Here is a 14,069-nt window from a genome sequence, read left to right as displayed (position 1 = left end):
CTATCTCTCACAACATCTGTCTGTCTCTCTGTCTTTGTCTCTCTCTCTCACTCAGTGTTTGTCTCTCTGTTACATGGTCTCTGTCGTCTCTCTCTCTCTCTCTCTCACACACACACACACACACAGTGTTTCTGTCTCTATCTCTCTCATAACATCTCTCTCTGTCTCTCTCTCTCTCTTTCACACACACAGTGTTTCTGTCTCTCTCTTACATGGTCTCTGTCAGTCTCTCTCTCTCTCTCTCTCTCTCTCTCTCACACACACACACACACACACACACACACACACACACAGTGTTTCTGTCTCTCTCTCTCTCATAACATCTCTCTCTGTCTCTCTCTCTCTCTCTTTCACACACACAGTGTTTCTGTCTCTCTCTTACATGGTCTCTGTCAGTCTCTCTCTCTCTCTCTCTCTCTCTCTCTCTCTCTCTCTCTCTCTCTCTCTCACACACACACACACACACACACACACACACACACACCTACTGTCAAGTTTCTACATTTACGAAACTAAGGAGGACAAGTGGTGGGACAACAGGCATGAGGAGAGGTTGTGATTCCAGGTGTTTCAAGTGTACCCCCTGCCCACAGAATGAGCACTCTAGAACAAGGACAGACCGCAGGAAACAAAAATCGAGGGCAAATCAGAGATGAGATGTCAACAGGCAAGGCCTGAGGGAAGCATGTGAGAAAGAAGGAAGGCCAAAGAAAGTATAGGCAAGCAGATACCAACGCCTGCCCATGGGCCAGGTGAGGGGGCGGGGAGTGGAGCTGTGAGGTGTTCAAATGGCCTGCAGCAAAAACCACAAACCAAGGCTAAAGGTAGCACTGGCCTCCTCAGCCTGCAGACTAAGCCAGCTCACACCAGCAGGTGGGCAGACAGCACTTTCTACTCTTTCAAAGGGATGAAGAGGATGAGGCCTGGGACCTACAGATCCTTTCCCATGGCAGCTATGGAACCCTGCACTGCCTGCATGTCCATGCGTGTTCCTCCCGGGCTCACCAGGGCTCACCTGTGCACACAGCTGAGCTGCCTGAAACTAGATACGGTACAGCTCAAAGCCTAACTCGGGAACTTATTTCCCTGAATCTACAGAAACACAGCATTCAGTGCTGTACCCCACACTGTTACATATTTTCTCCACAGAGCCTACTCTGGGGCTGCAGGATGGCTCAGTGGGTAAAGGCACTCGCTGCCAAGTCTAAGGCCAATCCCTGCAACTCATATAGCCAAAGGTGAGAACTACTTCTAGAAGTTGGCTCCCACACGAATGCCACAGCCACAAAATACATAAACACGGTGAAAAGAAAAGCTGCCCTGACACAAAGACACAACCACCCAGACACTATGTATGCCCTTGGCACCATGAGCGTGAGCATCTCTAGAAACAAGGCTCCAGAGAAGCCCACAAGACCACGGGCAGGCCTAGCTCTGTCGAAAAGGCGTGACCAGTGCTGGTTAGTCAGTCTGCACACGCTCTGAGGCAAGAGAGGTCTTCCAGATAGAGCAAGGTCCCACACCTATGCCTCAGGTGAGATGAAATACCGAGGAGAGATGAAATCCAAGTATAGCTAAAGCCTATTTGGAGGCCAAGGCCAGGACTGGCTGGTCAGGCAGCTGAAGGCCGAGGATACGGGTTCCTCAGGCCTACCCACATAGTTTAGCTGGTCAACAGTCACCTGACCCAGGCACCTGACCCCTTCCTTCTTTAAACCACATGTCTACAGTCTCCTGGTGCCTGCTGCACCGCAGCCTGGGTGGACCTGTGGATCCCAGTGCCCTTGGCTTTCTTGAGTTGTAATACCATTGTTTGTGAGGTTTCTGTGTTTCAGTAAAATGCTGTGGCTTTTTGTTTTTCTCCGTGCTAGGTGAGCCACGGCCCTCAAGCATGCCAGACAAGTGGTCTCTGGCACTGAGCTACCCCAAACTGTACGTCTAGTAAGAATTCTACCTTTAGTCAATAATAAAATAAATTTTGAATTTTGTTTTGTTTTGTTTTTCAGGTCAGTTTCTCTATGTGGCCTTGACTATCCAGGTATCTCTCCTCCCTTCTCTCCCCCCCCTCCACCTCGGTAGACCAGGCTGGCCTCAAATTCAGAGATTCACCTGCCTCTGCTTCCTGAGTGCTGGGATTAAAAGTGTGTGCCACCACGCCTGGCAGATTTTGAAAATTTAAAAATAGGAAAAATAAGAAAACTTAACTGTGTTAAGGAAACTTAACTGTGAAGGACAGATGGCGAGCAGAAGAGTGTCTCCTGCCACCAATCAACACACGCAGCACCTCCCACCTTCCCACCAGCAGCCTGTTCCTCCATCATGGCCACTGCAGGGGATGCAGAGATGGCGCCACAGCGTTCAGAACCTCCAGGTCTCAGGGAAACCACAAGCACACATTACCAACCAGTAACCAAGCTAAAATACATGTAAGTGACAATGTTTTATTTTAAATATTTTTTCCATCCTCAAATATCCTCCATTTGCATTAATACTAATTTCAGGAATAAAGGGGCCTTCCAGAGAAATGACGCTGCCAAACACTTGTTTCCTTCCCACGAGAGTTAAAAATCAATGCCGCAAGAGGACTGTGCTTCGAGGGAAATAAACTCAATCCTAGTTTCGATGTGACTTGTTCAGAGTTCACCTGTTTCGCCTAGCCCACACTAATGAACAGGTGGATACAAACGAAGCCAAGTGCATCAAAGGAAACATGCAATCCTGAAGCTCGGTGCACCTGCAAGTTTCATCACGCAGACACCCAGCCCTCTGCCTTCAGGTCTGACAAGCCCATGGTGAAACTGCCCCACCCACCCAGCCTAACTTCCTCCTGCCCGGGAGCCAGATCAGACCCAAGTGACCCTCTAGACGAGAGACAGAAGCAAAGTGGGAGACTGTGGGGACTGCTGCCCCAAGCAGCTGGAACTCCAGAAGCTTCTGTGGGGCCAGGCCAGGCACTGTGAGCCCAAGAGGAGACCACCATAGCTGTTGATCCACAGCAGTTTCATCCATCCACTTCCCAGGATTTCAGTTGTCTGCGTCAGACAATTGCTCACCATCCTCAGGGCAAATCTCTCTAGATAGAGCAGAGGTGCTGTTGCCAAACCAGCAAAGTGCTCTGCCCCAGGCAGGGCTGGTCTCATCTCCTCCTCCCTCGCCAACACACCCAGCTTGTGGGGCAGGGTAGAGACTTGACTTTCTAAGCCTCTGGGAGCCCTTTTTACACCTCAGGAGGAAGAAAAAAGAGACAATTTCTCTCCCTCAACACTGGAATTTGAAGATGTCCAAATAAAAGGCACACATGTACACATGTCTAACTGGCTTAAGTCACTAAAAGGAATCTCAACCCACTGGCATAACTGGCAAGGAATGGGGCAGCAACCAGCCCGCCGTGTCTGTGCGCAATCTACACACCCTCCAAATCAGGAGAAACAGAAAACCCGGGAAGACACAGAGAGACAAGAAATAGGTGACCAAAGAGAACAAAAAGGCACTCGGGAGGCAGAGGCAGGAGGATCGCTGTGAGTTCCAGGCCAGCCTGTCTACAAAGTGAGTCTAGGACAGCCAAGGCTACACAGAGAAACCCTGTCTCGAAAAGCCAAAAGAAAAAAAAAAAAAAAAAGAAAAAAAAGGCTATAGGCAAAGTATGTAAAACTAGACAAAAAACAGCCATTGCGAAACGCGACAGGCACTCTGACCAAGACCTCCACTGCCCCCTCAGTCAAAGCCCGCTGGTTATCACCACCTCCCACAGAAGTCTACACCCCCTAAGCAGGAAGCCTGTCTACCCTGCCAGCCACAGTCTCTACAGCCAGGGCCAGCAGCACAGAGCACAGAAACTCCTGGACCAGGCTTCTGAGAAGCTCGCTGTAGACCCTAAAGGCCCTCAGAAACCCAGACTGCTAGCTAGGTACAGTGATACACACCCATAACTAACAGAAGCTACCCTGAGCTATAAAACATGGCCCTTCTCACCATCCCTAACACCAGAAAGCACGAAGACAGCTGACAAAACCGATCTAAGACCAACCCCCTGAGATTAATCATGCCTGCCTTCCCATGTGTCACATGCACACACACATATACATAGGTCCACATATACATGCTAGATAGATCCAACACGCTTCCCTCAAACACCACCATGGATTAACAGACTTTAGCCACATTTCACCAATCCTTCCTGTATTTTCCTGATGTAAAACTTTTCAGCAAGGGCTGGAGAGACGGCTCAGAGGTTAAGAGCAGCGCTGTTCTTCCAAAGGTCCTGAGTTCAATTCTCAGTAACCACATGGTGGTTCACAACCATCTATAATGAGATCTGGTGCCCTCTTCTGGCCTGCAGGCATATACCCAGGAGGAATACTGTATATATATAAATTAACTACTTTTTAAAAGACCTTTTCAGCAAGATTCATGCCAAGCCAGAAGCGTTGGCACACACCTGAAATTCTAGCACTCAGACGGAAGAAACAGGAGTATTGGCACGCGTTCAAGGCCAGCCTGGTCTACAGGAGTATCGGCACGCTTCAAGGCCAGCCTAGTCTACAAGTCCCAGGCAAGCCAGGGCTACATGGTAAGACATGCCTCGTTTTTAAAAAGTGGGTAGGAAACCAGGCATGGTGGCACACGCCTTTAACCCTACCCCTCAGGAGGCAGAAGTTGGTGGATCTCTGAGTTCAAGCCCAGTCTTGAGTTCCAGGACAATCAGGGCTACAAAAAAAGACCCTGTCTCAATAAATAAATAAATAAATAAATAAATATTTTAAATGGAGGTAGTGGTGGGGTGGAAAGTGTACAGCAGGTAGGGCAGGGAGGAAGAGAAATGGCTCAGTTGGACACAGAAACCTTCAACAAGTTGTTTTGAAGTCATTATTGTTGCTTTTGTTGCTGCTAGGCTCAAAAGATGGTTGAACAATTAAGAGCACTTGGATCACCACACATGTACATCACACACACAAACCAAACTGTAACACAAGTTTTGGTTTCTTTGTAAACTTAGTTGTGTTATGTAAATATGTTTTTGTTTTAATTCCAAGTGCGGGATTTTAGTTTGGGCTTTAGTTTGTCCACAGGTGATAACTGTCTCCTGTGGGACGTGGTCTTTGCCTGCTGGTAACGGCCTAACTTGTGCAGCACGGAGAGGGGCGTGGTCTAGGATTCTCCCGGAGAGATGGTGTGGTGTATAGTAATTTGGAGAGACCAGAGAAGGATGGCTCGGCTCGGAGGAGGCTGCTTGCTGCGTTTGCTGTTGGTGGAGATTAGTGTTGCCCCGAAAGAACCCACGGACCCTAAACAGCCAGGAGAAGTAAAGGTGTCTGCGCCCCCTCTCCCCACTAACGTTCTTTCTCACACCCGGGGTTAAGGGTTGGTGGAAGGGAGGCAGAGGCTTCAATACCCCAAATAAAATAGAGATTAAAAACAAGTGTCAACAACAAACAAATGTGAAAAATAAAATAAAATAAATTAACAATTCATGCAAAATATGAAGGGCTCACACCCACATTTTTTAAACTAACCATTTCTATCTACCTCTTCACCAGAGCTGCCTACAAGACGAGGGTACAAGACCTACCATGGTTTATAAATCAACAAGCCATTCCTGTCCACTTCGCTCCTCCATGCTTCAGGGGGAGACACAGCCTACACCAACCTCTACTGCTGCAGTCAAAGGGGAATCACAACAAAGCCCGCTTTCGTCACCGCTCCACACAGCTGGAACAAAATCCTCTGAGGTCAGACTACACACCTGTAATTGCAAACCCCAAAGATGTCTCCACAGACAGAACCTCACACTTCACCAATGCGACAACACAGGCAAGCATGGTCTTTTATATTTAGTCCGTGCGTGTGGACATGTGAGTACAATAACTGATAAGTGGAGGCAACCATAACTTTTCTAATGATTTAGCCGGGCGTGGTGGTACAGCACTCGGGAGGCAGAGGCAGGAGGATCGCTGTGAGTTCAAGCCCAGCCTGGTCTACAGATTGAGTTCCAGGACAGCCAGGGCTACACAGAGAAACCCTGTCTGCAAAAACAAAAACAAAGATTTATTTCTATCTATGGGTGTGTGTGTGTGTGTGTGTGTGTGTGTGTGTGTGTGTATAAGTGTGTGTATAAGTGTCCCCAGAAGCCAAAAGATGGCATCAGATCTCCTGCACCTAGTTACAGGGGGTTGTGTGCCTCCCCCCACAGGGATGCTGGAACCCCACTGGGTCCCTCTAGAAAGGCAGCACATGAGCTCTCTCAAGCACCACAACCATAATTTAAAAAAAAAAAAAAAAAACTTCAAAAACAAAATATTATGTTTAAAAAACACTATCAGGCGTTGAGTAAAGCTATATGGCTCGGTGCATGTTTAACAGTCTTGGTTTGACACCTCAGCACTACCTGAAAGAGACGGGAAGAGAGGGGGAGAGATAGGGGACACTGTGAGCCGAGGAGTATTAAATACCTCTCAGTACTATCTGCTGAGTTAAATATTATCGTACGCACTTTTTAAAAAACTACTGATATATACCCAAGAGAATTATAAACATAAGTTAAATTTTAAAATAAAAACAACAAAAAAAAAAAACTTCTTTTATGTTCCCAGTGGCATTAATCACAACAGTCAAAACCAGTTACGTAGTAAAACATTTTCTGGCCATAAAAACGGGGTGAAGAACTGACACGTGGCACAGGGTAGAGAGACCTTAAGGATACCGTGTTCAGTGACAGAAGCCCATCCTGCATGACTCTGTGCATGCCCAGTGTCCTGAAAGTCCCCTCCACAGACAGATGCAGTCGGGGGCCCCTGAGGGGAGACAATGGAGGCTACACAACTGTGGGCATAGATAACAAAACGAACGATCCAACTGAAGGGACAAAGTGTTCATCGCAAGCACATCACGTCTTGATTTCAAGCTGCTAACACAGCAACGTGGAAGCACTGGACAGGTTTCCCCCCTGTGTGTGCTGAATGGCAGACCTCTGCAATGGCAACATTCCCCCATTCCCACCAGCAGGACACACAGCTGCAGACGCAGGTGGAAGGCGTCCAGAGAGCCTCCACTCACCGCCCATCCTCAGTCACACGGTCCTGGCCCTGACACCCCCCCCCCCCGACCCAGCATCACGATCTGTGTAGTTGTGCAGAAAGCCAAACCCAAGATGCCTTCAAACTTCTCCAAAGGATGGTGCTTCTGAGTGACCTGTCGGCTGCCACTGCCGCCAAGACAAGGACAAGAAGCACTCTCAATCTCAGCCACTGCAGGAAAAACAGGAAGAGGCTGCTGACCCTGGAGCCTTCAGTTTCAGAAGGCTATGTGCAACTCTGCAGAATGGCCAACCCCAGAGACCGTGGCCTGACAGAGCTACCCGTGCCTTCCTCTAGAATGCTGACTCTTAATGCCACGGCGCTTGAGCCTCTGTGACCTTGTAGACAGACTCCAGACACGCCCTTGGAGAGGCATCATGACCCTCTGAACTCCTTAGGGCCCACCTGTGACCTCCTGAATGCTGGTCCAGAAGCCTCCTAGCCTTGCTCACGAGGCTACATCCTCTTTGTGATTTCACACTAGAGCTTTTCTTCTTCTCAATATTAAAAAGCCATATACCAGACAAGCAGAGAAGACCAGCACTAGGCAGGTTGGGCACAGTGGGCATCTCCAGGTGGGTCCCAATGTCTAGGTACTAGAAACTCTGGAACCCACTTATCCCACAGGAATCAGATGTCAAGCCCTCCGCCTTCTTTCACTGGGGCTAGCTTCACTAACTGCTCTACAGCAAAACTAGAAACCTGCAAGGATGTGGCTGCAGTTCCACAGGCACCACTGCCCTCTAGTGGTGAAGCAGAGATCTGCCGCGCTCTCCCGTGAGCCACCACTCCAGACCAGTCTCATACACAAAGCACACAGCAGAAGAAAATGACAGTACAACCTGGTGATGTGAAGGAGTCGAGCTCCAGTAACTTGGATGTAGAGTGAATGGAACCATCAGTCTGGGCACAGTGCCAATCCCTTCAGTCCCACAGCTCCACAAGCTGTCCCTGGGGCAGAGCTCACCAGGGCTTGCAGCATCCCATCCATGGCAATGACACCCTCAATAGTCTGGAAGGAAGAGTGGGACAAGGTGCAAAGGCTCCAGTCCAGAAAGCTGGCCATCTTTCTCTGCTTCACGTCAGGCCGTGTGATGAACCTGCAGGGGGTACAAACACAGGAGATGCTCAGTAAGACTCCAGTGTTGGAAAGTTGTCCACATCCCACCACCTCCCAGTCACCTTAAACAGGTCAGCGGCTTACATACATGGAAACCAAGTCCCTGACCATCATGGCCCAGCAGCCGATTCCCCATCAGAATCTCTTAGGAAGTTACTCACAGGCCTCACCACCCTACCCGCTTCCCTCCTGGGCCCCAACCCACCCAGATGCTTCACAAATCAATGGACATCTTTATCCCCATCACGACCAGGGAACACCTGCCTACTTCCCAGCCCCAAGTCCTTCCAAGCACACCCCCTAGCCTCAGCATTCATCCTCAGCAGCCCTAGTCCAACAGCCAAGCCCAGCCCAAGGATCTCTCTCCTCCACAGCCTTTACAGGTCACACAACCTCCATCCAACACCCAGCTGACAACCTGAGCCCAGACATCAGGCCCACAAGGAGGGGGAGAGGCAAAGTGGAGAAGAGGGGACAGAAGGTGCTGCCCCCCTAAAGGAGGCTCAAAGACAACCGCAGGGGACTGACTGCCAAAGGACAGCTGAACAAGGAAGGACACCAATGAGGTAGGAAGGTCTGTGTCGGGGAAGGAGCTACGAGGAGACGCACAGCTGTAAGAACAGGGTCTGATGAGTGTCCTAACTGCAGTGTCAGGTAGGAGCACAGAAACTGAAGTGTCAGCAGGTGACCGTAAGGTAGTTCCTTATGAATAATAGAACTGTCTGCAGAGAAGGGAGGTACGAGTCCTGGGGACTGAGTGGTCCACTGTGGGGTGTTCCACATGCAATACCCAATAGGGAGTCACATGAAGTACCAGCCAGTGTGTTCTGTGAGTCCACAGTTCAGAGACAAGTCAGAACTCTGACATCCACTCGCCCTCTGGTGGCCTGACTATGTATATACCCTGAGACCTAGACCCAGTCTTGGTCACTGCGCCTGACTAGCCCGTTAGAGCTCCATCCACAGTCTTGTTAACAGATTCTCTCAGCACATACTGGTTGGTACTAGCAGACTGTGCTCCAGCCCCACCCAGAGAAAGCACAAGTGGACCACTGGCACTCCTCATCATCCGATCAGTGGTAAAGACCCCACTTCCTGTGGGTCACATCTCACAGGACACGCTCAAGGGTTCAGGTGCCCTATTTCCATACAGCCTGGTCCAGTTCTTGCCTGACCCAGTGCTCCTCCTGTTCACTGTAGGTGCACACGGCCAGGGCTTTTCCCTAAGCAGCGCCTACACAGGCTGGTATTTGTCCTCCACCTTCATCCTGCCAGGGCAAAGTACACCATTAAACATTAGAAAAATGTGAAGACGCTTGCTTTGTTACAAGCTGCCCATTTGACAGCTAAAGAAGAAGCAAAGTTGAGGTGTCACCAGGCCAAGCTGCAGAAGCAGCAGGGCGCCCAGCGGCACTGACAGCGACAGAGAGGGAGAGCCGCAGTGCTGGCATGTTGTGTTGAGATTATCTCTGTATTTATTCAAATGCTGGTTTCTCTGCCCCTTATCCAGACATGGCATGGTAATGCTTATTCTAAGAATCTCCTGTTTGAAATTCATTTAAGCATCACACTCCCTCCCGTTTATTCTCTGGTTTGTCAGCAAAGCTGATCGGCCAATAACTGAACAGAAGAGAGAACAGGGCTGGACTTCCGTTCTCCGCGAGGGGAGGGGAAAGGAGAAATCTGACCATGAGGAGAGGCCTAGGAGACATCATGAGAGAACAGCTGGAACAGAGGAAGCCTTAAAGTGCAGGTGTCGGGGATCCTGGCAGGGAGGTAGTTAGGTTAGCTTGCAGGGTTAACTTAGACTAATACTGCTCAGTTATTGTGCATGGAAACTTGTTGAATAAAACTAAAGTCTATGTCTTGATTATCTGCAGCTAGCCGCGTTGGATAAAAATTGCCAACTTTAATATATACATTCAACAGGTAACCCTGGTGACTGCCAGCAGCAGAAACTAGAATCAACAGAGGATAGCGCCTTTAAACAGCATCGTACAACAAAAGGCAGCTGGACAGGTCAGCACATGGCTGGAACAAGAATGACAGCAAAAGTAGAGAAAGACACGAGTAGGGAATTCAGACTACAAGACAGAGGCTGTGAGGAGCCAAAAAGATATCTACAAACCCTGTGTTCCTGAGACCCATCAAGGCCGAGGGCCTCAAACTACCCAAGCCCTGAACATTACCAAGCACTTAGGAATCCCAATACCTACACCTCAACACCACCTGCTGCCAAGGAATGAGGGACACTCCTAGAGCTCAGGTCCCGGAGTCTTTGGCTTTGTAGGACTCAGGACATCTGTATCAGAAGCTTGCACAGGACCCCTAACCCTGAGGACACCACCCGGTGCTGCTTCTGCCTGCTTAACCCTGCAATTTGATTCTATCAAATGCTAAGGTGCACAAGACACCAGCAGCAGCACTGACGTTTCCACTGCCCACCTGGGAATTCTACCTAAGCACAGCTAAGGCGTCCCCAGGCGGCTGAAGCCAGTGGCTGGGTTAACTTCGACACAGCCTCGGAGTGAAACGGCAAAGGACAAGTAGCAAGGCCCACTATGTAAGAATCAGGGTTTGTACGCTTCAAATTAATGCAAAATAAAGACTAACAGAAATATGAAATATCCACACAGTGATTCTAGAACTAGTAGTTAGCTACTAGAAGGGAAACTCCTCCTGACACAAACTCTATGTCAGTGGTTCTCAACCGTCCTAACGCTGTGACCCTTTCATACAGTTCCTCATGTTGTGGTGACCCCCAACCATAGAATTATTGTCATTGCTGGTTCATAACTGTAATTTTGTTACTGTTATGAATCATAATGTAAACATCTGATATGCAGGACATCTGATATGTGACCCCTGTGAAAGAGCCGCTCAACCCACAAAGGAGCTGAGAACCGCCTCTCGATACCAAAGAAATTACAAATGGAATTAATTCTGTTACCACAACAACAAACATAGAAAAATATAAATGACTCCTAATAGGTTAAGATTTTAAGTTTTAACAGTAAAAGTAACCAAATACGCTAAAAAAAATTCTGTTTGACATTAAACTTAAAAACAGGGCTGGTGCCAGGCGTGGTGGCGCAGGCCTTTAATCCCAGCACTCGGGAGGCAGAGGCAGGCGGATCGCTGTGAGTTCGAGGCCAGCCTGGTCTACAAAGTGAGTCTAGGATGGCCCAGGCTACACAGAGAAACCCTGTATGTCTCAGGGGTTAAGAGCACTGGCTCCTCTTCCAGAGGTCCTGAGTTCAATTCCCAGCAACTACATGGTGGCTCACAACCATCTATAATGAGATCTGGTGCCCTCTTCTGGTGTGTATGTGTACATGCAAGAAAAACACAATGCATAACAATAAATAAATAAATCTTTTTAAAAATAAAATTGCAATCTTTAAAAAAACAAAACCGGACTGCAGATTTTCAGCCCTCTCTGTGTTCCTACAGACCAACCGTCCAGCCTCACCCCAGCTCTGAAGCTGAGCACCTTCTGCAGCCTCCCCTGCGCCCCCACTTCCTGTGGACCCCACAGATCCTAACCTTCATCCCACCCCCAGCAGGCACACCCTGCTAACCCTAAGGCCACTCCTGCCAGGGAACCAGCAGGACAACACCAGAACGCCACCTCTCCCTCAGCTCCTCTAGGTCCAATCCCCCAGCCTCACCCCCTCCTGTGTCTATGGCGCCGTCCTCCCTGACCCATCCTCAATAGATCACAAAGACCTTCTCTTCCTTCCCCCAGCATCTCCCACGATCCCAGCCTCCAGCACCAACAGGCGTTCCTGGGAACACATAAACTGAGCAGGCCAGGGAAACAGGGAAGCTGACTAAAGACCCTCATCACTCCCTTCTCTCCTCCAAATTTAATTCCCAGTCTCACCTCTGCTCAGCAACAGAACACTGCAGCTCTCTCCTGTTCACATCTCCTGTGGATTCCACAGACTCCCCACCCCACACTGCCACCCCCCTAAACACACTCTCCCACCCATTGCTTTAGCCTGGGTCCAAACACTAGCAAGCGCCCACTGCTAACCCACAGGCCGCTCCAGCCAGGGACCGGGTAGGCTGACAACATATCTTCACCTCTTCCTCTGCTACCCCGAATCCAATCCCCAGTCCCATCCTGAATTCTGTACCAGACCCCTGCAGCACCCTCCCTGCCCCGCCCCCATCTCTAGTCTTCCCCTCCTAACTCCACATCCCTCCCTCCCTACCACTCCTCCCTCCACCTGCTGCTTTAGCCCAAGCCCCAACTCCAACAGGCTCTCCTTGCTAACACACCCACAAGCTGCTCTTGTGAGGAAACCTCTCCTTCGGCTCCTCAGGTCCCCAGCTCTGGGTGTGGCCAGCTCTGGGGTGTCCGCTCTTCACTGTCTATCCAATTCCAAGGAGACAAAACCAGCCGACCCTGGCTGACACTCTGCTCTCTCCGTCCTGGGACCCTTCAGACTCCTAGCATGTCTCTAATACTAAGTGTCAGCCCCAATACCCAGAAACAGACTTTACCGGGACCCCACTGGCCACACCCATCATGGCCACAGCAACTCTTATAAAGGAAAACAGTTCTTTCGGGCTGGCTTGCAGTGTCAGAGGGTCAGTCCATTGTCATCGTGGCAGGAAGCATGGCAGCGTGCAGGCAGACATGGTGCTGGGGAAGCTGAGAGCTCTACGTCAGGATCGGCAGGCCGCAGGAAGTGACTGAGACACACTTCCTCCAACAAGGCCACACCTCCTAACAGTGCCGCTCCTTATGGACTTATGGGAGCCATTTTTATTCAAACTACCATACAGGTCCACAGAAAAGTTCCTACCAAGCAACACACAGCCTTCACACTCCACTAAAATCCAAAGTGGAAACAGAAACAAGGAACAAAACCGTGCCCAAGAAGGACAAACCCAGATATAGGCACCCTGACCTATGATCATGCCAATCCCAGATGCCTAGAAGCCAGCGTAAAAGTCCAATCAATAACTTCCAGGGCACTGTGTCTCCACTAGACCCAAGCAGCCCTACCAAAGCAGGCCCTGAATACTCCAACACATAAACAGCCTGTGCAAAGAGAATGGAGGTCCTTAAAGAGGAAATAAATAAATCCCTTGAAGAAATCCAGGAAAACACACACAAACAGTAGAAGGAAATGAGTAAAAATTTTCACGGCCTGAAAAAAAAAAGCCAGGTGGTGGTGGTGCTCGCCTTTAGTCCCAGCACTCAGGAGGCAGAAGCAGGCAGATCTCGGTGGGTTCAAGGCTAGCCTGGTCTACAGAACAAGTTCCAGGACAGTTAAGGCTACACAGAGAAACAGTGTCTCAGAAAAACAAAACCCCAAACCGCCAGGTGGTCGTGGGACATGCCTTTATTCCCAGCACTTGGGAGACAGAGGTTAGTAGGCCGGCCTGGTCTACAGGGCATCTCAGGGCAACCAAGGTTACACACACACACACAGCTTCATCAACAGAATAGAAGAGGCAGAAGAGAGACTCTTAAGCACTGAAGATATGACAGAAGAAATAGATACACCAGTGAAAGAAAATGCTAAATCTAAAAACTCCTGACACAAAACATCCCGGAAATCTGGGGTGCTATGAAAAGACCAAATCTAAGCACACTAGGACTAGAAGAAAGAGAAACCCAGCCCAAAGGCCCAGAAAATGTTCTCAACAAAATCATAGAAGAAAACTTTCCTAATCTAAAGAAGGAGGTGCCTATAAAAGGCACAAGAAGCACACAGAACATCAAAACAGATTGGACCAGGAAAGAAAGTCCCCTGAGCACCTAACAATCAAAACACTAAACGTACAGAGAGAAGAAAGAATATTAAAACCTACAAGGAAAAAAGAGTAAGTAACATATAAAGGTAGACTTTCAGAAT

General features: G+C 49.2%; 1 protein-coding gene across 1 annotated transcript in view; it reads right to left on the bottom strand.

The window, feature by feature from the left end:
* Positions 1 to 14,069, bottom strand: part of Tbcd (tubulin folding cofactor D) — a 163,441-nt gene that overhangs the window by 132,041 nt on the left and 17,331 nt on the right. Inside the window, exon 7 of the mRNA XM_051159315.1 lies at positions 8,041 to 8,173. Within this exon, the coding sequence (XP_051015272.1) occupies positions 8,041 to 8,173 (133 nt within the window). The remainder of the gene's footprint in view (positions 1 to 8,040; positions 8,174 to 14,069) is intronic.

Source organism: Acomys russatus, chromosome 16 (genome assembly GCF_903995435.1).
Source record: "Acomys russatus chromosome 16, mAcoRus1.1, whole genome shotgun sequence".
In the NCBI taxonomy this organism is placed as follows: domain Eukaryota; kingdom Metazoa; phylum Chordata; class Mammalia; order Rodentia; family Muridae; genus Acomys; species Acomys russatus.
The sequence above is the reverse complement of the archived record's forward strand: the minus strand, read 5'-3'. Positions and strand labels throughout refer to the sequence as shown.